General features: G+C 41.1%; 1 protein-coding gene across 1 annotated transcript in view; it reads right to left on the bottom strand.

The window, feature by feature from the left end:
- Window positions 1-20,479, bottom strand: part of KATNAL2 (katanin p60 subunit A-like 2) — a 31,775-nt gene extending 11,296 nt beyond the window's left edge. Inside the window, exons 1-12 of the mRNA XM_010582989.1 lie at window positions 20,429-20,479; window positions 12,778-12,848; window positions 12,225-12,391; window positions 11,113-11,155; window positions 10,581-10,704; window positions 9,411-9,506; window positions 8,815-8,913; window positions 7,955-8,032; window positions 5,317-5,415; window positions 4,403-4,466; window positions 3,006-3,124; window positions 810-901 (exon numbers count right to left, since the gene is read on the bottom strand). Of these exons, the coding sequence (XP_010581291.1) occupies window positions 810-901; window positions 3,006-3,124; window positions 4,403-4,466; window positions 5,317-5,415; window positions 7,955-8,032; window positions 8,815-8,913; window positions 9,411-9,506; window positions 10,581-10,704; window positions 11,113-11,155; window positions 12,225-12,391; window positions 12,778-12,848; window positions 20,429-20,479 (1,103 nt within the window). The remainder of the gene's footprint in view (window positions 1-809; window positions 902-3,005; window positions 3,125-4,402; window positions 4,467-5,316; window positions 5,416-7,954; window positions 8,033-8,814; window positions 8,914-9,410; window positions 9,507-10,580; window positions 10,705-11,112; window positions 11,156-12,224; window positions 12,392-12,777; window positions 12,849-20,428) is intronic.
- Between the last annotated feature and the right edge of the window lie 5,765 nt (window positions 20,480-26,244).

Here is a 26,244-nt window from a genome sequence, read left to right as displayed (position 1 = left end):
TTGTTTTTAATTATAAACTGTCTACACCATGGATGCCAATAGTAACATCCTCCCATTCCTGTACCTGGAAGTCCTGACAATACCACCAAAATTTGTCTCATTAATGAAAATGCCATTCCACCGTGTACACTCCATCTTACCCTGCTATGCCTAAGCCTGTCCAAAGTGTCACAAAATCAGCTGCTTCTTACTTGTCTCCAACAAGTCATCTGTTGTTTCCGTCCCACTGCCTTTATTTCCACTTCAAATCCCGTATTTTAAACTACATCACCACTGGTTATACACTCTTGCACCTCCCTCCTTCTCAGAGTCTTGCTGGACCCATAGTCCCTTGCTAATCTTCACACAACCTATCTTTCACGCTTGCTTCTCTACTGATCTCATCTACTGTGAATGAAACAACCACTACATCTCGCCCTTTAAATCCCCATAGCGTATGCAACACTTTCAAGAAGCAGTACTTTTGGGGCTGATAGGCATTCTAACAAGAACACACTGCGAGGCTCCTAAAGTTGACAACAGAACAGAAGAAAAATTGCTTAATAAAAAGTCAAGAAAATTACCATTATCACTCAAAGTAATTATAATGGCAATAAAATCTAAAAGACAAGTCTTCCAGGGGCCCAATCATGCTCCTGTTGAAGTTTATGGAGTAGCCTCAGGCTTTAGTTTAGCTAAGATTTGTTTCTAACAGGTACACTCTATGATTAAACATTGGTCAGCACCTAAACACACACACTATTGAAAAGATGCAGTAAAAGGGGGACAAATATTCTCCCAGAGCCACAGGAAGTGGTCTCATCAGTTACCCAGAAGCAGTGCCTCTCTGACTCATAACTGACTCCAGCTCATCCAAGAAAATTGTGGAAGGAGCATGGTACCGGGCAAGCTCAAATAACACCTGTTTAGAGAGAAGAGGAAATGTGAAAGAAAAGATAAACTAACACAAAAAGGCATTAAGGGCCACTGGCACAGAAGTAACAGCACCCACATTCCAAACTTCTAGGACAAAAAGGGATATCTGTTGGGAGAAAGCTCTGGGTAGGCTGAGGGTTCCCGAATCCTTTCAAATTCTGAAAGGTTTGTAAAGGAGTTCTAAAGAACACAGCCTTGTAATCCTGTCTTTATATGTCAATCTTTCTGGCTAAATCCTATCAGAGTACCCTGTGAATAACAGGATAGAAGAAAATGATCCATCAGAGGATTCTGGGAACTCCTAAATTGTTATCAGAGATTAAACATCCATCTTTTGTTGTTGCTCCATTTGTAGTTTTTTTAAATAAGGATTTGAGAAAAAAAATTTACAAGTCAGCTGAACCATAATGAAACAAAATGGACTGATTCTCTTGATAAGAATCAAGCAGTTCTTTTGTTTTTCCTGGTGAAAACAAACATAAACTGCTTGAATAATCAAGATTAAAAAATGGAATATTAAGCTGACAAAAAATCTGGGTGTGCCCTTTGGATAAGGAAGTTTCATCTATTTTTCTGTAAACATGGAGAGGCTTAAATTAGCAGTAAGAACATATTGTCGGTTATTCTTCAGTGAAGGGTTCTTTGAGTTTTTAAATAAATTTCACTAACAATATATATTAATCCAGCACTTTTAAATCTGAACAGTTAAAAAAACAAATTAAAAAAGACATATATTATTCTCTACACTTTGGATATGAAGCACAGGGTTTAAATTATTTGCTCAGAGTCACAAATAGTCCATGACCAGCCTACAATTTTACTACAAATCTAAAATATAAAATCACACCAATACAGCTGAGAACTGAGGAAAACAGGATGAGCAGACATGCCTCCACACGACCACAAAACCCACATATACTTCACACTTCAGAAGACTCCTGCACCAGCCTCATGTGATTTTAGGATATAAATTCACACAATACTTTTCTTAGAGCTGTCCTGATCCACAATCTTATTTCATTTTTGGATACTGCCAAAAACTCAACTAAGGGTAAAATGCCACAAGTTCAATATCATTGCAAATGCTGCAGCATGTTCACAAAAACCTTTTGGATGATGGTGTCAAAAACCAGACTGTCCCATCTCTACTCCTGCCAGAAGGGAAACTTCTAGGAAGCTACTGAGACAGATGTCAAGAGGATCAACAACATAGGAGGTGAATGTCAGAAGAAAAATGTGCCATTTTAAAGGACAAAGGACACATGAAGAATAATTACGTTGCAGACAGAGCCTAAATTTCAAGACAGATTAACAATGCTTGTAGTACCATTTGCCAAGTGCAATCTGTTATGACTATTCATTTTCAAGAGCTCTGTATCTATCCAAAGCGTAAGAGATGAGCGTAAAGGAAGGCTAAGAGCCTGTGGATTTCTTACACTGAAATGGTGGACATTATGGAGAGATTAGGATGGGCACCTCAGGGCAAGGATGCTACACCTGAATCCCCAAATTTTTTTATACCATAGTTGAGCCATGCATGCTACTTGCTAATCTATATGCAAAAATACTTTACCAAACTACCTTCCTTAAAACAACATTACGTCTGCATTTGACCATCAGATCTTTGTGACAATGGAATTTTTTGCCAGTTCTGTGCCCTGAAGACTAAGAATAGTAGGGAACTTGGGAATCCAAACAACATTTTGTAGGGAGCCTATGAGCCAACCCTTGCAGAAAGGATGTCAAGCACTTTGAAGGGGTCACTAAGCAAACACTATTTCAGTCAGGAAGCCTGCTTGCCTGTCTGTTATTCAGTGAGTCAAAAATTTTTGCTGCCTTCAGGACATCTGCTTCATCTCACATCACAGAACTAAAATTCCACAGCAAGAACCCATTGTGAGACTTCTGCAGAAGTGACGTCATTCCCATTTTAAGAACTAGATACAAGCAGAGTCACATGTTTTGTCCAAGACAGGAAAGATTATGAGTATCAGAGGAATACATACTTTCCAGTTCTGTGTTAAACTCCAGTTCTTTAAGTGGGAACCTAATATTTATTAAAGTATAACAAATGAGATAATAATTCTTACCCGGACAAGTTTTTCTGAATCACCCCTCCATTTGCTGACAATGGTGGATGCTGATATGTTGAAAAAGGTTGTATTGCACTCTGTGGCAACAGCCTTAGCAAGCAAAGTTTTTCCAGTACCTACAAACAACAGCATTGAAGAAATTCATTCTCTAAAGAAATACAATGTAAATGTTTGAATACTTCCCCTCATCCTACTACCAGTCAGATAAAAACAGTAAAATAGAAAAAGTCATAGAATCATTGAATGGTTTGGGTCAGAAGGGACCTCTAAAGGTCACCTAGTCCAACCCCCCTGCCATGAGCAGGGACATCTTCCACTAGATCAGGTTGCTCAGAGCCCCGTCCAACCTGACCTGGAATATTTCCAGGGATGGGGCATCTACCACCTCTCTAGGCAACCTCTTCCAGTGTCTCACCACCCTCATTGCAAAAAATTTATTCCTTCTATCTAGTCTCAATCTCTCCTCTTTTAGTTTAAAACCATTACCCCTTGTCCTATCGCTACAGGCCCTACTAAAATCTCTGTCCCCATCTTTCTTCTAAGCCCCCTTTAACTACTGAAATGCCACAATAAGGTCTCCCCAAAGCCTTCTCTTCTCCAGGCTGAACAACCCCAGGTCTCTCAGCCTGTCCTCATAGGAGAGGTGCTCCAGCCCTCTGATCATTTTGTGGCCCTTCCAGGATTGTCTGGAGAAACTCAGGTAATACAGCATCACAAATGCATTCCCCAAATTCTGAAGTACCATGTGCTGAAATGGTCAGATGCCTTCTGTGGCAAGTATATCTAAACATTCACAGAAGCAAATGGAGTTTACTGCAGCGACAGCCTTTGCAGCCTGACTCAGGCGGTACTTGTGTCCTCTGTCCTCTCTCAGCCACACTCATGGTGGTAGTGCTTGTGTCAAAGGGGAGCAGAGGGAGTACTGAAGCTGTGCTGACATGGAAAACACTCAGCTAGCACAGCAGAGGGCAAAGCTTCCACCTCATTTCCAAAATAACCCCCAAATGCAGAAGAAAGGAAGGTAATTTTCCTTAAGAAGGTGAGCTCATACCAGATTTATTCACATTTCATAAGATCAGGTCAAGCCAAACTTGATTAATATGGTCCAAGCTGAGTAAAAACAGAGATCTGAGTTCTAACTCCCTGAATTGTTAGTATAAGTACTGTTTTTGGAAGATTCAGCAGTAGAAATAGTCAAGGGTTGTGAGAAAGGCAAACAGGCAGGTCTGAGCAGCAGAGACAGATGTAATCATCCAACATTGTCTCCTTTTATTTCACATTACAGAACATGTTCTTCATTAACACATTTGATCTAATTAGCATCAATGATTTATCCATGGGACAAAACCAGAAGCAGTGGTAAACAAACAGATATGGTACAAAGCTCTCCATACCTGGTGGTCCATACAGCAATAATCCTTTCCAAGGAGACAGAATGCCAGTAAACAGCTGTGGGTACTGTGGAAACAGAAAAGGAATTCAGGGATTAAAAATGTATCATCTATACAAAATGCAAGGGATTCTAACCCCCTACCTCCACTGCTCCTAACGCATTCAGGAAACCTAAGAAATTTGAAGAGAGAGGGATAAAACCCCTCCAAAATTATATATATGATCCGAGTACTGAGAAAAAGACTGTATTTACTATTTTAAATCTGTTTTAAGTGAATTCTTCAAGTGCAATTGGTTTGGTATTCTCTTCTATAAGTCATTTTCCATTGAATTAATATAGGCCAAATCCAGCACCTCTTACATTGCCAAAGGTGCGAAAGAATAGGACCCAACACTTATCATTTTAATATTAAAAGGCCATTTTCCTATAGGAGAATGTGTATGCCGTTGTCAGATGAAACAGGATCAGGAATAGTTCTAACACAAACTGCCTACAAAAGCACAGAAATAGTGAGAACTCTAAAACACCACTGTAATTACAAGGAAAATGCTAACAAGCCCAACACTGGTTTTCTCAAATTCCAAGCATTCTTGGGAACCTACATGATCTATATGTATTCACTTGGATTTCATTCAGGTACCGTGACTCAGGTGCAAAGCATTTGTTCCAGAACCTTAAATGGCTTCTTTAAGATTCCCTCTGCTCAGAATTAGAGTAAGTTAATAGGGTTTCATGAGAAGAAGTGGGGTCATTAAGAAGTGGCATTAATAATGTTTCTCATACTTGTTGCGTAAAAGTAATCTTGCATCAGCTTGCATAACTTGAATATTATCAGGCATACATCACAGTTGGACTCAATGATCTTAAAGGTCTTTTCCAACCTAAGCAATTCTATGATTCCATTTAGCGCCTTACCCTTATGGGATAAACAACTGCTTCCTTGACGAGCCTTTTAGCCGCATCCAGTCCAATAATATCATCCCACTTCACGTTTGGATTATGGAGATAAATGTCCTGCAACATATATCGCATCCTGTTAGTAAAACTTCTTCTGTACTATGAGAATGACCTCTGGCAAAGTAAAGAATCAACTCAGTTATAAGAGTGCTATGAAGTGATACAAACTGTATTACTTTTAATCCTATGTACTAGGGACCTCCCAAGAGGAAAGCATACACAGCAGTCATTTCTACAGAGCTGCTACATTGTGCCTTGCTTCCCCTCAAGCCCCTAGTTTCCCTAAGAGCATATACACTGCCAAATGTATATGCTGACCAGACCTGTTTCTCAGATCTGCCTTCTGTTAGTTGGTTTTAGTAACCAACTAACATATGAAGAGCTATCATGATGTGAAGGTTCACCTACCCTAACATTTTGTCTCTGATGCTGGCAAGTATTGGACATTTAGAAAAAAGTATAAGCAATAGGAGTGACATGTTGGTTCATATTTACATACACCAACGTCTGCAACTGAAGGACTTTGATAATTAAAATTACATCTTAGACTTTCAGTTCAAATACCCTTTGACATTCATTCTTCAGTGAATTTCTCTTACCTCTTTTTTGAACATGCTTGGTCTGTAGCAACGAGTTTCACAGTTTAATCATATGCGATGTGAAAATATTTTTGTTTTAAACTTGATGCTCAGTAACTTTATGGCTGCACCCATTACTTATGTTATAAATAACAGCAAAAAAATGGTATTTACTCCACACTATGCAAGATTTTATAAGCTGCAAGAAAAGCTGTAAGAAACTCTGTAACAGGAGGAAAATTTTCCCCTAAGCATCTATCAAAAGATAGTCGGTAATTAGTCTATGCCCTGAAGCACTCACTAAATTAATTTCATTTAATTCATCAAACTTTCCAAATCTTCTATGAATCTTTCCATTTGCCTTAATAATATTTTGTGGCTTTGTGTTCCAGAGACTAATTGTTCCACACAAAATATCATATCCTCAATACAAATACTTGGGATAAATTCTGCTCTCCAATAAAAACAGGCAGTCCCCAGAGACTGAAGAAAAATTATGTGCTTATATCTGAGGGGAAAATTTGATTTAATACAATTAGAAATATTATTTATATAGAGTAGATTACACTTTCCCTTTCTATTAACAGCAAACTAAGATGAATCAGATTTATGATGCTAAGTAGAGACTTCCATAACTGTTTCCAAATTAAATTAGATTGTGTTGTGAAATAGATACCACATGCTATTTATTTTTATTGATTTACACAGTGTTGATTACCATAGCAACTAGGAACATACCAGCACAATTTAAAAAACATACAATAACAGAGGTTAAAGCAACCCCATTGCTTTTTGCTAAAGTAGGAGCAAGAACAACACTATTTTAAAGGTTTCCCATAAATTAAAAAACAGACAGGAATTGAAAGGAATGAGAATTTTCTTTCTTTAAGGTTGGAAATTTCTTAGACTTCAGTTCTACTAAACTGCAAACTTGCAGACCAAGAATTAGGGCCATACCCAGCTATAAAAATCAGTCAGCGAAAGTCTCCCAGGCTTTTTAAACAGCTGATTTTAAGTATGTGGGAGCAACAGCTGATGCCATTTCTGATGCTTATATCCAGAGTCACAAGCCTATCAAATATTGTGATACTATGAAGCCTTTTGGACAAGTACCTTGTGGGGTTTGGGAGGTGATGCACGCAAATCATCTACCTGCTTCGCAGCCAGGCTGATCCCCAGTAGCCCCCAGGGCCTGTTTGCTAGACAGCACCTGGACCCACAAGTGAAACGAAAGGGTGCTGAGAACATTGGGATTCCCTCCCAGTGCCAAACTGCACATCCTGGAAGAATCCCCAGTCTGCCCTGGGATACAATGTATTATTGACGCTGCTCATGCAGCTCCTGTGCTGGGATGAGGGAAGGGCACTGCTTGCAGAGCCTACAGCGATAGCATCTCTCAACTGCACCAAGCGAGAAAAGACAAGGATTCTGGATCATGCAGGCAGTGCAAAGCAAGGCACAGGACCAGCATTATGAACAATGCAGGAATATCAGGGTTTAATAATTTTGGTACATGGTATCTAGTAGATACACTCAGGATATTACCGTGATACTGGTACACCATGCACACTGAATACAGCCTAATGCCTTGAATGGAAACTGCACCCACAGAGATGAATCAAGATTTTCCCCACCATTTGATCACAGTTAAATAATATATTAGATAATAGTTGGTATTAGCCAATATATTTAAATCTCTCTTTTCAGCGAAGTACTGTACATTTTCTGTAGCAATAAGAACAAAGGCAAAAGCTATGACAGTCTCATGGGTACAGCACAATTAGATTACATGTTCCCCATCAGAAAGGAATGGTCTTAATTACTTCCTCCCATTGTGTATCAGAAAGAAACATTCTTATATGTGAAGAAATGACTTGTTGGGAGTTGCATGATAGGAGAAATAGCTTGCACACTCAAGGATAAGCACTATCAGTGACAGTAAAAAGAAACAAACAGCATTCTCAGATGACAAAGATAACCAAGATCTCTATACAACTGAAACGGAGATCAGATCTTACTTTGCTTACAACTGTTGCAAGTTCTCTCATCTCACCAGTCATGCTAATAAAAGCACTAAGGGGTTTTAGTAACCGTTCCTAAAAAAGACAAACATAAGTTCTTGTCAGACTTTAATTATTTTTAAACAGACAAACTATGAAATAGCTTCAAAAAAGCTGATACATCAAAATAATATCAACTTTTAAAGCTGTAAAAATATTGATAATAATAAAGATTTTGAAGTAAGCCATATTTGCAGTAACTCATCTTTTCATCCTACAGAATCTAATCCTGAATAACATTAAAATGAGCAGCTCTCTTACTCCACATGTAGTCCTAAACATGCCCTACATAGATTAAGAGGAGTGAAAAATGTAAATATGGTTCACCACTTTGCCACATACTCCATTTGAAAGTCTCTTCAAGTGTAGCAGTTGCCAGGTGGAGTGGCACTGTGTAAGCTGGATACACTGTCCTAGAAGCTATGGCTTGTGTCAAGGAGTGATTACTGAAAATTTTCTGTCTCAACCATCTAAGCTTTGTTCTTGCCTCAGCTGAGGTGAACACTAAATAACATACTGAATTCAAAGGAACCAGAATTTCACCCTCAGATGTTCTGTGGGTTTCTGCAATTTTTTTTTGTGAACCATAAGGTATCACCTGTATTTGTTGTCTTGTTAAAAGAGTAAACAACTGTCAACAAATTAGACCAGTATCAAGTATGACTGTCCACTCGAAGGAAATACACCACTCAGAAATCTAAGCCCTTTTTTAGCACTTGGGAACAAAGACAACATCATTGCAGTATTTTGTTTTGTTCCTGGTTATATAAAACTGATGATCTTGTTCACTGGATGGAAATACAAACAGAAACACTTACTGAAGGATCTGGATCACAGTTAAGGCTGTTCAAGGCTATTCCATTTGACGATACTTTGACAGCATCCTGACTCATCCCATGGAAGTCAATCACTTGGCCCTAAAGGAGAAAATAATGTTTTGATAGGCTTTAACTGTTAAAACTGCAGTGGACCAAATTTTGCTTGCCATTACAGCAATTAGTTTCCTTACTGCACATACAGTCCTAAATATGGCAAAAACTGACCACAGAATCTGCGGCAGCAATGGGAAGTGAACACACATCTCCTCAGTCACTGCAACAATTTAACTGCCGAGCCTCCTACCTCATTCAGGAATCTCAAATTTTTCTTCAATTTTAGCTATTACCACTGGGTTTTCAAACCAGAAATATTTTTCCTTCTTGACGATGTTTGAAATACTATTTAATGCAAACAGAGCCTTCTATGCAAAGAATTACTGCCCAAATCATAAAATTGACCCTTCAGCTAATTATACAGGAACACTTTATATAAAAATAGACATAAAAAGCTCACATTTGATATTTGTGAAAAACTGTCATGTGTTTTTTCTACATACACATTTCTATCATAAATCAGATACTAGGCTTCCACCTACCCTTCTTGAGTGAGTGCTGTCTCCTCCAGTTTTGTTGATTGCTGAGATGCTTAAGCCAAAGTCAGTTTGCTCCAGAGTAACTGCATTGTCATTATTCTGAAGAAAAATCAATTTTAAAACAGATGTGTTGCCAAGTAGATGAGTTGCAGATATCCCATTATAGGTATCATCCCACTTCTTCATATATGTCTAGATGAGCTGTATCATTATATGGAAGTTGCAACAGTAATCCCATATTTGTCAGACATTTAGTTAGACTTCATCTGACTGCAGACAGCAGTGATGAAAGCCATGGCTCTAGAGCTCAGCATTCAAGTTATTTCATGCGCATTATTATTATTACGTTTCATTCTAAGTTGTACAAATCTGCATTTCACATAGCTATGAGAAGAAACACTTAATGAACAGTGGAAACATCAGGCAAGTATGAGGCACAGCATGTCAACTCGGAAATGAGGAACCATTTTAGGATTATAAGTTACTTCTTTGACATTCACTTCATAGCAGTCATTGCTGTAGTGTCCAAAAGCTGTTTTTTAAAGGGTGAGAGAACTGGTCAGAGATGAGATCCTCTCTATGCAGGAATATGGACAAGGACTTAGGGAAAAAAAAAAAAAAAAAGAGAGAGAGAGACTCTCCTTGCAGTTCCTCAAAAGCTGTAACAGACATGGTACTTGCCCACCAACCTGCTGTTCCTGCTCCCTCCTCTGTTAGGGATGGTAATAAAGTAGTTTTCACACCAATCTTACCAAAATGAGACTCACAAACCTGAAAATTACAGAGCCAAATTGCTCCCCCAATCTCAAACACCTTATGCACTGTGAAGATGCTTGCAGCTGACACCAGACTTTTTACTTGGTTTGTCTTGCTTCCTGGCACTAAAGGATTCATCTACTGGCATTATTGGGAAAACTCTGATTGTTTTCAGTATAGTTTGGATTATATGACTCCTTTTCCTCTAATTTTCGCCTATGACTTGCTCCCCAACTCACAGCCAGAAAGTATATTCTCCTGAAGTCTTGCATCTATAATCCTTAAATTACAGAATTAGTAAAACCCATTAGTTACACAATTAATTGTGTAACTCAGATCTTTTTGCTGCCTGTAGCCTTTGAAAATAAAATCACATTAATTTCAACTGTAATGCTGCCAAGATAAACACTTTTAAACCTGTTTGGGGTTCTCCTTGGTGGATGATTTAAATTCTGTTGTACTCCCAGGTGAAGTTTTTGACAATGGTCGTTGCACTGTCTGATGCTTGAGCCTTGGGAGATTCTGAGAAGAGCTTGCTGCCCTAGAATTAAAAAAATACTGTCTTGAAAGGCTTTCAGAACTTCATTTTTCCTTCAAAATACCAAAAGATTAAAAGGCAGAGTTTTCAAATAAAGCAGTTTTGGGCTAACTTTGTTCCCACTGAAGTTAAGGCATCAATTTCAATCACAGCAAAGTTCAACACTTACTGCTTTCAAACACGTTACCCTACCTTACCCACACTGCAGAAATTTTGCAAATTGTCTACATCTCTATTTTGGAAAACGTCTCTATTTTCCTCAAAAAGATACAGAAAAATGCACCACGCTGTCAGCAGCGTGACTCTAGGCTTTACTATTTCTATGGTATCATAACATTACTTTAACCATGCTGCATATTGCTTTTACAGGAAAATTTTCTGCCCAGAAAACCCCCCACGCATTTCTCTTACCTTCTTGGTCTTCCTCCAGTTCTCAGCTGTTGTTTATTTTCTGCTGTGGCAAAATTAAGATTAAAATGGAAAATAATTAAGGATGTAAAAAAGGGCAACTTGATTTTCTGCGCCCCCCCGCTTCAAACATATTTTTGAGCACACATTAATGACCTTGGAAATAACAATGCATAAACAGGAACAGCGTGATTATAAGCAATGCAAGCTTGCAAAAATGTTTTGAAAACAGATATTGGAGCAAGCAGTTTGGCTTCAGGCTTATTAAATTTTAGGCTCATTCAATCTTTGGTTTCTTTGCTTACATTTTAAACCAGTATCGTTTTCACAGTAAAACGGACACTACCAGAAATTAGATGAAGCACAATAAACTAATTTAATATATCTCAAAGAATGCTTATTTAATGCTAATAATTTTTTTCATTGCTGAATTGGGAAATAAGAATTTACCTCACTCTTCTTAATAGTAATTTTATCATGTTCAACATACTAAAACAGGATAAATGTCACATTGCAATGGTGGTTATCAAACTATGTTATTTTTTGCACTTATATCATTTGAAACAATTTCTGCCAAAGAAAAGCTTTTTTCACAAAATGTCAAACTCACAAAGCCCAGATGTGAACTCATAAAGCCGAGGGTTTGTATCATACTAGCATGCACCTAGTTGTTCCATTCCTAGTGGGTAATGGGACTTTTAAGCACTAGCTTGGATAAGCTAAGTTATAATATTTCATTTAAGTGGTTTGTTTTAATTTAAAACTTAAATCTAAAATAGAACAGACTTACTATTCTTTCCCCATGAGAAGAAAGTGAATAGATCTATGCCACAATACTTTGCACTTAAATGGCATTTTCCAATATCAAAGCAGCTTTTAAGAGACAGAAAAATATCATCTTGTCCCTCTACAGAAAAAGAGAAGCAAGAGCAGGAGGGCTCAAAGCTCCATCTCTCAATTCTTATGTCCTATGTGCTAGAACTATAGCTCTGTAACTGTAAGAGAGTTCAAACATTAAAGACGGACATACACGAGAAGGGCGGTGAGCATACCGGGCAAATACACATTTCAGGCTTTGGAAACAAAAGCTTTCTTTTTGGAACACAGCCACATACCAGTGTCCAGGACCTTTTTGGTAATTTTAGGATACTTTTGAAATTTTACAAAGTAATAGCTTTCATATTCCATCAAAATTGTCTCAAGATCAATGTTGTCACAGACTTCAAAGCCACGTAAACTTAATTTCGTCTCTTGTTCCAAAGCATTTGCAGCATCAACATACCTGGTAATTTCAAAAAAACAAAGACCGAAAAACTGAGAGTCATTATCCTATTCTGATTTTTGAGAGAAAAAGCAAACAATGCCATTAGTAAGTAGATGGTGTTTTTACTTTTAACTCTATTTATGAAAAAGCATAAACTCTATTTAAAAACCCTTTCCTGATTACTCTAAAGTATTTTTAAATTATATAGGACATTTTTTTTCCAGAAACTGAAACAATTTAGCAAAGTATACTGCCAAGATACCTAATAGTAGTTTACCTCTTACAAACATCAAACCAAAGGGCCATGCTGCCCATCCACCCAACAGAGGACAGAAGGACACATTACGGGAGGTCAGACACACACGAACCCACAAATGTAGAGCACTATTGTTTAAAAAACATACCCTTCCTCCATTAAATAATGCAAAATTAGAATGAGGAGATTTTTTCGACGAGCTTCTGTTCGCATCTCATCCTGTGAATTAAGACAGAACTCTAGATCAAAAGTAATATTCTCTTTATTGCTGTAAACAGCATCTAAATGTAGCCTGTGGAAACAAACAAATTAAGACAACAGCATGTAAGAACTGTAAAACAACTCACTGTTAATAAACAGAAGGAAAGTGGTTTTCAACGTAATTTTTCTTACACATTATCAGGGCTACTGGGTGGGTAGAAACCTTTTCCTAGAGAAGAGAAAATTACTTTCAGGTTGAAAAAATAACTTACTTCCCTTACTATGGTTATGGATCTCCAACATGTTCAGGCTGCTGCGAATTTCAGGGTAGGACTCTTGCAGACCTCATGCACAGTGTCTCCAAGGGCTGTGCAAAGAAACCTCATGCTGCAGCATAGCTATGTCCTTCCCTTGCAACTAGAAACCTGTTTTCTTACTGCTTGGAGAAGGTGGGATGGAGAACAGGTCTGGGATCTGCACCACTAAACTACAAAGACCAGCTGTGCCACTGTTGGCACCTCCTATTTCATGGGCCTCAATATATAAACACAACAAGCGAAACACAGAGCACTTGAAGAATCAGTAGTTTGGGATAACACAAAACTTGCCCAATTTTAACACAGGAGTGACCAAAGTCAGGTCCCAACATGCAGAAACTTCAACATGGAGTCAGTCCCATGGATTTCTTCACACAGACTGGAGAACCCAAATTCATTCACAAATGGTTCAGCAATAAAAACAAGGCAGTGTAAAACATCTTTGTCATCGTTCAGTGAACCTACATCTGGAGGAGCATGAAGCACAATATAAAGTAGAGCAAAAGGGGCAGTAGAAACAGAAATCTTGTAAGATACTGGAACAAAGCCTTACTCCGATGGAACATGCCATATATGCTGAGTGTCTGCAGACAAACCCTGAGATTTTAGGGTCATAACAGAAGTTGCTACAAGGAAAGCTCCAGAAATCAGCATATCGACTTTGGTCTGACTCACTGGGATTTGAAGCTGGCACCACAGGAAAAGCAGGTATGGCCAAACCCACATTTAGGCAAATAAATTATTTCCTTTCTCTTTTAGGATGCTGGCATTCGGCATTGGCAGTTGGACTCGATGATCGTTTGTCGTGGTTTAACCCCAGCCAGCAACTAAGCACCACGCAGCCGCTCACTCACTCCCCCCCCATCCAGTGGGATGGGGGAGAAAATCAGGAAAAGAAGTGAAACTCCTGGGTTGAGATAAGAACGGTTTAATAGAACAGAAAAGAAGAAACTAATAATGATAATGATAACACTAATAAAATGACAACAGTAGTAATAAAAGGACTGGAATGTACAAATGATGCGCGGGGCAATTGCTCACCACCCGCCGACCGACACCCAGCCAGTCCCCGAGCGGCGAATCCCTGCCCCCCCCACTTCCCAGTTCCTATATTAGATGGGACGTCACATGGTATGGAATACACTGTTGGCCAGTTTGGGCCAGGTGCCCTGGTTGTGTCCTGTGCCAACTTCTTGTGCCCTGGCTGGGCATGAGAAGCTGAAAAATCCTTGACTATAGTCTAAACACTACTGAGCAACAACTGAAAACATCAGTGTTATCAACATTCTTCACATACTGAACTCAAAACATAGCACTGTACCAGCTACTAGGAAGACAGTTAACTCTATCCCAGCTGAAACCAGGACATCGTTATAGCTCCCTTCCAACTTGAGATAATTCTGTCATTCTGTGATTACCTATGAGGACCCAGTGTGAGCATGAAAGAGTGGCACTTATTCAGTGGATAAGGAAAGAGCAGTAGTTTCTGTTGCTTGCATAGCATGTATATATTCCTGATCACAGTAATGCAGACACGGACTCCCACTTCCACCCCCAGTTTCCCTCTCTTCTACCCCAGTCGAACAGTGCCTGCATCCATCCCCAAGAAAACACCTAGCCCAAGTGTTAGGAACCTGCAGGTGACAAACCCACATATCTTTGTCCTCTTCATACTGGAAACAGAGCCCCAGTGTCTGTAGCAATGACCACTGCTGTTCTCTGCCAGTGCCTGGCACACAAACAAGCCAAAGAATTACTACTGACCAAGGTTTATGTTTTTAAATCCCACAAGATGCCTAAAAGGAATATCCATATGGAAAGACAATTACCCTATCGTTCCTGGTCTTTTGGAAGGAAGCATCATTATAGTAAACTGCGGATACTGGAGAATCATTTATTCCTACAAGCAAAAAGGTGCTTTTGGGTGGTGCAATGTACTGCAAAACCAACTTACCTCCTTACATGCCCTTCCGTTGTCAGATTAGACCCACCTGCTCCCTCTGCTCGGTACACAGCAATGGATATCATATAGCATTCTGCTGCTAATTTAAACACTTGAGATAAAACAAGAGCTGATTGTGCTATTTTAAAACTAATACCTCTCCGTGTGTTTGCCAACCTGTGAAAAGTACTGGGTAGGGCAAGCGAAAGGTCTCCCAGTATAGCAGGTATTTTCTGGGATGTTTGCTTCAGACGTGGGGCCATCTAGTGACACAAGTAGGAAAGGGCTCTGGGGTTTGCTTTTAATGTTTCCTGCGGGGTGAAAGTATATTTGCATTTCACATATTAATAAAAAGATTGGTAGAATCTTCATTCTGGTTTCCTAGAGAGAAGAATCAAAGTGGGTGGGGAAAAGGGAAGAAACCATCGCCCACTTCTAGCCTTTACTACCTTTGATACCCTCTTGATAAAGTTACACAGCTGCTCTGTTTCCGAGTCCATGAGGAAGCTACTCTTTGCCTTTCAGTGGTGGTACGAAGATGATTTTTTCAAGCCATTTTAGGGAGAAAGAGTGCTGTGTGAATGCTTGGTAGATCAGTAACTCTTGAATGAAGTAAATTGGTTCCTGAGAGGTGCTGCAACAAGAAATGAACCAATTTTGAGAAGTGTCATAGGCAAAGAGAAAACACTGACACGCTGGGATGAAAGGATCTTTTCCTTCTTATTATTTTGAGGTGCTGGTGTTTGGAAAACAGATTTTGAATTGTGGACCTTTCACCATTTCTTCTGGACGATCCAAATCTTCCAAAACACGCTTGGAGGTGCAAGAAGGAAGCTGGAGTTGTCACTTGCTGAGAGTCCCACCTCTACATTCTTCTAAATGCAACTGGTCCTGCTGTTTTATGCTGAGAAGAATTAACTGTTGTGTTTACCACATATCAAAAGGCAAGATCACAGCTACCCCTGAATATTTAAACACAGTATGAAAACACAGTGGTTGCCACAGAAGACAAACACATCAGGTGTTTCATGTTCGAGTATTTACAGTAATACTCTGATGAGAAAGGAATTGCATCTGCCTGATGAGCTGACAGGGCTCAAAATCCATGCTTGGAACTTTCCTTGAAAAGAATTTGTATTCTGCTGTGTCTTCTGCTGCTGTTCATCCCACTAGGTTACTTCTGCTATCCCTAAAGGCATTTTAAGTTCTAGTATAAATACTGCTGGGCAGCATCTCAAGCATTTCAAGCAGAGACTTGCTTTGGGTACAGGATAACATTGTGTCTATGTCTGGGCAACCCACTTCAACCTTAACATAGCAATGTTGTTCTTGTTATGTTGACCAAGCAGAAGCAAAAGCAAACCTTTACATCAAAAAAGAGCCCCATCTAAAAATCAGAAGATAGTTTAGACTGAGAGGTTCATTCTGTCTTTATCTTGTGTTAATAGGAATGCAAAAAGCAATGATTAATTTGAGAAGTCAGACATCTGTCCAAAGAAAATTAACTAAGCCGTTAATCAGCTGATCAACTGACAGACTTGCATTAGATTGGATCTAAAAACTGAATAGAAATACCAAAACCTCTGATCCCAGTTCTGCGAAGTTTCTATAGACAAAAATTGAGGACGTTTCAACACGTAACAGTTACCAAATCATAAATCTTGTGAGTCAGTGGTGCACAGACCATTGCTTTCTTGACTAATCCCACAAAGCCACGTCTCCCTGCCTCTCACCAGTCATCTTCTACCACATACCCTTTCCAAGAGGTAGGTGAACCTCTGCACGTGCCAGTGCCACCAGCAGCTTAAGCTGTCTACTTATTTGCCCACTCTGGTCTCCTTTCCTGAACTCCAGTTTATTCGCTAGGGACTGACCCCCCACTGCAAATAGGTCCACAAAACAACGTGCCTGCCACAGTACAGACAGATACTAACACTGCCCAGAACTTCTGCTGCGCTTAGAGAGGAAATGGTAAATCTTACATGGCATGAAAAAAACAGGAGTACTTACGAGTGCAAAGTTACTTAAAATTCAGTTTAGCTTTATAGTGATTTAGCCTTTCTGTTTAATTAGTATTTAGAATTGCATGTTGTTTATAGCCACTGGTATTTCAATAGATGTTTAAGTGTTTAAAGTTTAATAAGCTTCCATTCTTAAAAGAACAAAAAATGTATGTAATTAAATTTTCAATTACTATAGGGGATTTGGGGGTCCATGCAATTAATAAAAGCTTAAGGCACTTAAGCATGATCTTGTTTTAAAAACTAAATAGTTGAGCACTTAACTAATTAGCTCCAATGCTTATACTGTATTTTATTTATTTCTAGCTTAACAAAAGTGTGGTATATATTCCTTTCTTTGCAGCCATTTAAAATTAAACTCTATTAGAGTCATACATCTTTAAATGCAACTGTTCGTTTAGTCATTTCCATACCTTTTACTAAAATGCATTTACATTATAAATCAACCTAGTCTCTTGTGTAATTCCATCAAATTAATGGACCTACTAAAAGATTAATTTAACCCCATAACATTTCATTATTATTTGACCCTATATTTCTGCATGAATATATTTGATAGCATGAAGAAAAAAGTTAGAGAGTAAGTCACAGTCTGAGAAGCCTGAAAATAATAACTACACTGCTGTAATACTGTGCCCTTGTACGTCCAACTGTGGCAGTCAGTAAGATGGGTTCAGAGGGATGTGTGATCAGGAATTCGGACAAGAGGCAAGCAGTTAGCTCTGTAATCACACAGGGAAAGACCTTATCATAATACACATGCAGTGTCCCTTCCCTCTTTTGCCTTTGTGATCCCAGGATAGCTGCCAAGTATGGGGTTCCTCACGATCAAGCTGGCACCATGTGCCAGGAGAGAGAGTAGCTGAGGCACGATGGACTCACCCAGTTTTCCTCCTCCCTCCACCACCCTGTATCCCCACAGCTTTCCCCCTCCACTAGCCCTTGGCATGTTATATTTGCAGCCTTGCGAGGCTTTCTACAAGGCTGATGTTCAATTATTGTTTGGCTTGCTAACAGTATTTTTTAAGAAACACAAGTAGAGAAGGGAAATGGTGAGTTTTAAACAATGTATAACTTGGCTGCCATTGAATAGAATTTCCCAGCACAAAGAAAAGGCCCTTCTTTACTCTCTTCTCTCTCCCAAATTATACAAGCCTCTGCAAACAATAGAGTTGGCAAAGTTTCTCGAGAAGGATTACAAATAGCTTTCATAATTAAAGGCATACAGCAAGCTCACCACAGAAGTTATGGCTGCCCTAGTAGTAACACCAGGATTCATCCAAGAGGTGTTACTTTTAAAATTTAAAGACATTTTATAATTTGAGTTCGGTGCACTGAAAAGAGAAACCTTCTGATCTCTCCTCCCGTTGCAGTAGTGACATGCCATCTTTCATTAATTCATGCTCCGATGCCAAGAGCCACTCACAAATCACTACTATCTCCCTCTTTTAACAGGAACATTGCTGAAGCCAGGTTCTACACTGCCAAGATTTCACTAATTTGAAGTGATATACATTATGAATACATAAAAATGAATAGACACAAAGTCTGGTGAATGATTAAACAATACAAATTAAGGATGCTGAATTTACAAATTAATTAACAAGCATTAACTCTCCCACTCATTTGTATGAATTTGCAAAGTTGTACTGCAGTTTACAGTAACATTGCTTGTCAAGAGTGATTTACAGAACAAACATAGGAAATATTTAACAGTTACAACCAGTGAAATGCCTCACAAAACAAATTTGATTGTAAGACTCCACTGGGCAGCTGTGAACAGCCATAGAATTATAATGGATATAGGAATTTATATAGGAATTTACTTTTTTTAAACACTTTTTCCCAAAATTGCTAGAAAATAATAATTTCCATTCTATAGAACAGATTAATGAAAAAATGCAATACAGATTAAGGACAGGACTAGGGAACTAGGAATTCCAGTAATTATTTAGTGCTACAAATTAAAGATGTAGCAGCCTAACTTTTAGATACTGCATTGGAATACTGGAATTCAGAAAACAGAAATTAAGTATCAAGGGTCCCTCCACAGAAGTCAAGAACCTCACAGCAAGAATCAAAATATCCTCTTCGCAGCTTCAGGTTGTTCCTTAGTCACCAACTGGCTTAAAAAAAGCAGGCTCCAAACTTCTGCCCCTCTATAGAATATGAACACCTCCCTCTACTCTGTAACCAAAATATAAACTCTGATCTTCACGTCCATTGTGCCAAAAGGCTATGGAGAAGTCAGCTTACAAAGCAAACCAACCCAAACCCAGCGGTACAGCTCACAAGGAAGAGTTCTGGAGCTCCAGGTCCTATTCCCACAAATGTTTCTGCAACTAGCAGTCAAAACCATCCTTGGGACCAGGGCCACCCAAATCCCCATTGGTGAGGTTACAAATCAGACCCCTTTTCCTCCTGTCTTCCTTCTGCACATTAGCACCATTTCAACACCACACCTTAGGGCACCATTGTCAGTGGTTGGGATCTGAATCCACTTTAAGGCTCAGAAAGAGACCGGCCTGGAGACTCCCATTTCTAGGTAAATATATAATCTACTAATCCAAGATGTTGACATAACCTAAAACTCAGTTCCAGAACCACTCCCAAAACTACTTTTTTGTGAGCAATCCCGTCCTATTCATGCACAGTGGGAACAGGGATTTGTGTATGCGTGCACAGCACCCAACACCTTTGTGGGAAAGGTTTTTAGCAGTCCCGCAGCGCAGCCCTACAGTCTCTCTTACTCTAGTTGAATTTCACCAGCAGATGGAAGCAAAAGAACGGGTTAAGAAATTTAACAAAAGCTTCTGGGCTTCCTGGAGCTCGACCCATCCGTGGGATGGAGGCACACTGGGACAGAGGCACAGCGGGACCGTACGGCCCTGACTTACGAAAAAAGGAGCTGAGGGACGAAGGAATACGGACTTGTCTCCTTTCGCTGTACCTGCTCCCGCCGTGACCATGCAACGGACAGGGCCTGTGGGGAGCAAAGGGGCCTGCCCTGCCCTGAAGGGCGGACAGAATAAGAAGCACTTCCCTCCTGCAAAGGGAAGGGAAACGAGAAGGTGGGGGGGACACCGTAGGAAGCCCCCACCTTTAAGGGGAACCAGGACCGCCGTCACACCGACGACCCCGAAGGCCTCCATCCCTCCCCAGTCACAGCCCGCCTCGCCTCGGCCGCCATGTCACCCCCAACTCCCCCCTCGCGCCTGCGCACTGCGCGCCGCTTCCCCCCGCGCATGCGCAGAAGTCTCCCCCGGCGATTTCCATAGCAACGGGGACGCCCGGCCGCCCAGCACTGCCGGTTCTTACCGCTTCCCTCGCCTGGTAGGTGGTTCTCAGCGTTTGGCAGGAGAGCTCCATCGGGGCGGGCAGGGCGCCCGGCCACGGGCGGCTATAGCCCGCCGGGAAAGTCACAGCGAGCGCCCGGCCCCGCACCCGGCCGAGACCAGCGGGCGCCGTGAGGGAGAGGCCCGCCCTACCTCCCTCACGCAACCAATCGAGACGCCGAAGGGTGAAAGATTGCCCGGACAACTGTCCAATCACAAGTGGAGCGAGGGGGGAGTGGCCGTTTAAAGGATGGGCCAATCACGGTAGGGAGTAAGGCGGGGCTAGCAGTAGTGCTGGCCAATCGCCGTTAGGCTTGCTTGAGGGGCGCGGTGGGGTAGTTTGTGGGGTTGTGAGGGGAGTGAGGGGGACGTGGAGCTGCGGGGCTGGAGACGGTCCGGACCAAACTAAATCAAACTAAACCAAACCAACCCCCTGTTAAACATACCCAGCTCACCTAGACAGGTGAGGTGCGTCCGAGAAGAAAGCAGAGTGCAGTCTGCCCCTCGCATCAAGGATGGCCGTGGGCCTTAAAATGGAGGCCGCCAGCGTGCTGGTGCTGAGGGAAAGGCAGGGCTGTGAGAAGGGCCCTCTTCAGAGCACCCGAAAGCCGTCGTTAAAACTCGGCTGCCTGATTGCTGCAGCTCCTCGTGGGTTCGGGATGTGAATTACTGGCGGGGTGAGTTGTGCCTGTCGGATACTGCTTGGCTGCAGTCTAGCTGGAGGAGAACATTAAAAAAAGAAAAAAATCCCGGAAAATACATGAAAGGGAAGTTAGAGCATGCCAAAGGCTTGCTCAGTGACAGCCACAACAGGGCACAAAGCAGGACAGAAGAGGTCAGAGGGGTGAAGAACAATCCTCTGGAAACACCCTGTCTGCTGGTATGTGGGTGCTTCACAGCCAGGCAGCTGCAGGTGCAAGCTCTCCCCAAGTCCAGCCCACTGGAGACCCACAGCTACTCAGTTCCATCAGCTGTTCTTGGACAGGGTAACTACCAGATTCTTCACATCCATGCCATGCTACGCTTGCTTAGCATCTCATCCTCAAAACGATGTTCTCCAGACATGCAGACCTTCCTCCAAACACTGCCTCCTCAGTATAATCGTCAATACCCCAAAAGGCCTTACCCTTTTCATGCAACCCTGTTCCTACTCAGGAATGTTTCTCCAGCCCTTTTCTTAAACCTTCCCAATCCAGTATATGCCAACACAAGCTTTCCATTCCCTCGAGCTCCCTTCACTAAGTATCTCCAACTGCACATACTTTCCATAACCCTTCTCTCTCTCCTTTCTGTATGTCTTATCTCAAGGATGTCCTAAGCAAAAACATGACTTCAGCATATGTTAACTGCTCAGTTAGTTGCACTGCAAATGTAATGTACTTTCATCCTGTTAAGCATGTAATTTAATACACATCTTTTGTATTAAATTTGTCACATAAAACATAGAGTTTTCAAAATGGATCACATTAATGTTCCTGCATCCAACTTGGGTCCTCTCCTACAAGACTTTGTGTTTAATTTTGTGGCCTTAATGTGGTAGTAGAATAGGTAATGCGTTCATTTTCCATTATTGGGTGCTTCTGGTTTATGGCTCTGAAAGAGAAGTTCCTGTAATTGAAGTTAAGATTCAAGCCATCCCAATTAGGTTTCCAAGATCATGTCATTACTGCTGAGAGAATAGCCTGGGTTCTTGGCTTTGCTTGACTGGAGAGAGTTTTCTACCATGTCTCTTAAAGGGGTAGTGATATCTTAATGTGTGGTTTGCTACTGTTTTGATGGATAAAGAGAGAGAGTCTTCAATGCTTAGAACACAAACTTGAGGGTAATTTTCACCATATGTTTGTCAATTGATCTTTCAAACTGCCCTTGGAGACAAATGCACATCCGCAGTCAGGGGGGCTGTGTTCAGGACAGCAAAATCCCCATGAAAGCTCAGGCTGTTAAATCTGCAAGGGCAGACTTCTGCAGCTGAACAGTGCTGGCTGGCAGGATCAAGGTGTCCCCAAGCAATTCAACAGCCTACAAAGAAACCTTGCTAGGGCACTTATTATCTAGGTCTTACATTCAATAGACATCATTTAATAAAAATAATAATGGTCAGGTAAACAACTTCATATCAATCATTTAAATATTTCCCCACTGTGCTTATAACCAAAATATAGATATATCACCCTGGTATGTTAGGATAGGCAAGCAAAACTAATTAACTTGTATTTCATCATCAAAACTGATTAGAATATAAAAATAAAGAAGAACAAATCAGATTTCTAATTTACATTTTGCCTATATTATATATATATCTACTGAGTCTGACATTGCTTTAGTTAATATAACTTCACTGTATGTTTTGACATAACAGAAGATTATTTCCTATCTAAGCTCTGTTTTGTCAATTAGCTGCACAGAAAGTGCTGATACAAAGCACCCACATGTACAATTTCTTTCCAATAAACAGAGTAAGTATCCAACTCAGAACATCTTGTTTTGTAATCAGAGCCTATATTTTATGGGTAGCAGAGCAATTAAGGGGGCCTGTGAGCTTCTGTGCTTTGACAGTTCTAGACCTAACACAAGAGGGGTGTAGGCACTGAACACCACCCCATTACATTTTTGCCATCCACTTTGTCTAGTACTACATTAAAAAATAAATGGCTATGGAGTAGGAAAGATGATGGAGAAGCCTCCAGCTGGCCTCATAAAGTTCTTTCCTTTAAATGCAGCACATTCAAAAAAACCCAACTCTACCTTTGACCCAATCATCTCAGACCTCCCCAATCCTATCACTGCTTGTAATTCATATTCAGTTGTCTATTAGCAGCTGGTTAAGCAGCACAGGAGGAGTTTGTTGAGGTGTAATGCTGATAAGTGTAATTGCTGCAATGCTGGGAGCAGCTGTAGGGTGGGGTTTTTTTTGTTTGTTTTGTTTTTAACTGTCTGCAGTGTGTTTGTGGGAGGTAGGGAGAGTTTATTTAGATGATCAGATGTCCCAATTTCAGTAGGTAATACAGCTGTGGGAAGAGTCAGTGCTTGTATGGACATACTGTGCATAGTCCTAGAAAGATTCCTAGAGAATGTTGAAGCCCAGGTGATTTTGGTTTTGGTTTTTTTTTTTCCTAACAAGTCTAACTCAATTTAGGGGGCAGGATGCTTGGCAGCTATAGGCTCCCTTCCTACCCTAATTAGAGCCTGTTGGGAAAACAAACTAATTGCTGTGGTGATATCCTATCAGATGGGAGTGCAGACTGGTTGTCTTGAAGAAAGGCAGGTTGTCTGCTTCTCTGATGGCTAGTGCTGGGCCTAGCTTTAAAGCTTTTGTAGTAAAATCAGAGAAGACTCAAGGGGGTCGTGAGAGGAGAAGGAGGGGAAGGAAGAAGCATCATAAGTGGAGGTACAAGAAGAAATATCAGAAGCTGGAAGAATGTCTGACACTTGAGGTAGGTGTCTTAAAAGTTTGGTGGAAAAAAAAAAAACACTGGAAAGGTTGAGACTGGTAAGTTGCTAAGGTGGCCTGGTATCTGGGGAGTGCAAGTCTGGAGTTGACATGTGCGTGTGGAGTTTTGAAAAACCAGCAGGATTTTGAAGAACTAGAGCAAAAGGGGAGACTTATTCTAGTTACTGGAAAAAACAGAGGAGGGAGATTTGAGAGGAAACTTGGTGTGGAGATAAGATAATGGAGTGGGAGAGAATAGGCCTGTTCCCTATGCTTTTGCAGAGTAGGGACCTAGGAAAAAGCTTGAGGAGGACCAGAAGTATGGAGTACATTTTTTTTTTTCTCAAGGGTATGGCCCCATTGATGAGTAGGAGAGAGGTTGTGAGGGAAAGCTGGGGGAAAACAAAATATGATGAAAAGAAGAACTCTAAGGAACTTTTTTTCTTTGAGCAAAAAATTAGGATAACCTAATATGTGAACTCTTATTATCTTATGCTTGTGAGGTGTTAAAACACAAACTATAATCTGTTTGCTCTTATCCTAGTGGATATTGGGGATGAGACGAATGGGAAGGTTGAAAGATGTGGTTATGAAGTGAGAGGTGAGTGTACATGGGAAAAGAAATGCCTGGCTCAGATGCAAGCTTGAACATTGATATCTTTCCCGGTGTATTTGAAGGAAGAAACATGTAAGGGTGTGCTGAAAGAAGAAGAGAGAAGGCTTTGGTCTGGCCTGTGCTGGCGTGTGCTTTAATGATCTAAGAGATCCTAACCTGCAGCTTGTCCCTTTAGTCTGGTATTAAATTGCAGGGAACAAGAAATGTTTGATGGACTTGGGAGTTGAACTCGTGCAGCAGACAGCACGCTTTATTCGGCTGCAAATTCCTGGTTTTGACTAACGAAGGGGGTTTAGAAATGAATAAAGTCCTTATGTTTGAATCTCCAAGGAAATGACTGCTGTAAGACCAAGCACAGAACCAGTTTATGCAGAGAAGGACTAGCTATCTGTGGTTACGGTTAAAAACTTCAGCAGAACTAAGGGTTTGTCTTGGACTAGCTGATAGTAAATGAATAGAAAAGCCTGCCTCAAAAAGCTATTGCAAAATTACCACTAATAACGTTAATTATTGAGTTCCTGTGTGTCCAGATCTCGTAGTGATATTGTGTGACCAGAGCCAGTCAGTACGGCGGGCAGCAGTATCCTCTACAAAAGCTCTGCTATTTGTTCCCCAAATTGTCTGCCGGAATTCCTCCTAGCAGAGCTTGCTGCCTGTCTCTTGGCCCATTAAGAAGCTCCCGGTGTAGTGTACTCATATTTGTTCTGAGATCTTATGGTTGTAGTTACTGCTCCCAATCTGTCAATCGTGCAAGAACTGCTGCCTTTTGGTTAATATGGGCGAATATATTTTGTTCTTCAGACCTTTTTTTCCCCCAGTGTCTCTCTTCTACTTCTCGTTTGGGTCGGTTTGGCTGCTTGCCTGTTTGTTGGCTCAGCCTTTGCTTTTTTTATTGCAATAAATCGGTTGTTTGGTTTAACGGCCCAGTTGCCAATGAAACTGAATATTGTGACTAGGTAATTATTGTGACTAGATAATGATCTCTGGCTGCTTTTGAAAATAATATTCTCAGCTGCACCTCGATGTTTATTTTTCTGTAAATGTCTCAACATTTCCCTTACAGCAGGAAACCCATTATCCAGTTTTGAAGCTTACTGCCAGTGACATTTTCGCTTCATTTTTTATTAATAAAACGTGTCACATCATCATTATAACACAAATTATGAGAATGTTCTTGATTAGATGGATAAAAACTAAGAAAGCTATAAAATCAGAGCGCAAGTCCAACCCTTCCCTTTTCACTACGCTCCCATCTCGGGGCTGGATTATTTGCTGCTCTTCCTTCTTTGTGAACAGAACAATTCCGTTTAACCGCTGAGCGAGCGTGTCCTCCGGCGGTGTTCGTTCTGGAGACAGGGAGAAAAAGGGGCAGCCCCCGGTGGGGGTAACGATCCCACTCCCTCATCTCCCCGCAGCTCTGGCCCTTCGTACCGGGCCGGAGGAGCTGCCTCCTTCCCTAACCGCCCCGCACCTTCGGGCCCGATAGGGACCCCCGAGGGTCGCCCACCTCGGTCAGGGGCCGCTACCGGCGGGTCTCTAACTAAAAACAAAAAGAAAAAAAAGCTGGGGTTTTTTTTTCCTCTCAGGGCCGCCGGGAGGTGGCGCGGAACCCCCCCCCCTCCCCGCTCCTCACACACACACACAGAGCCGGAGCCGCCCTCCCCCGTCACGTGCCGGGGGCGCGCACAGGGTGCACGATGGTGGCGGCGGCGGCGGGGGCCGGGGACGGGGGGCGGCGGGGGCGGGGGGCGAC

This window comes from Haliaeetus leucocephalus, unplaced genomic scaffold (genome assembly GCF_000737465.1).
Source record: "Haliaeetus leucocephalus isolate CR32 unplaced genomic scaffold, Haliaeetus_leucocephalus-4.0 Scaffold866, whole genome shotgun sequence".
In the NCBI taxonomy this organism is placed as follows: domain Eukaryota; kingdom Metazoa; phylum Chordata; class Aves; order Accipitriformes; family Accipitridae; genus Haliaeetus; species Haliaeetus leucocephalus.
Note: the sequence above shows the minus strand (reverse complement) of the source record. Positions and strands in the feature narration are given on the sequence as shown.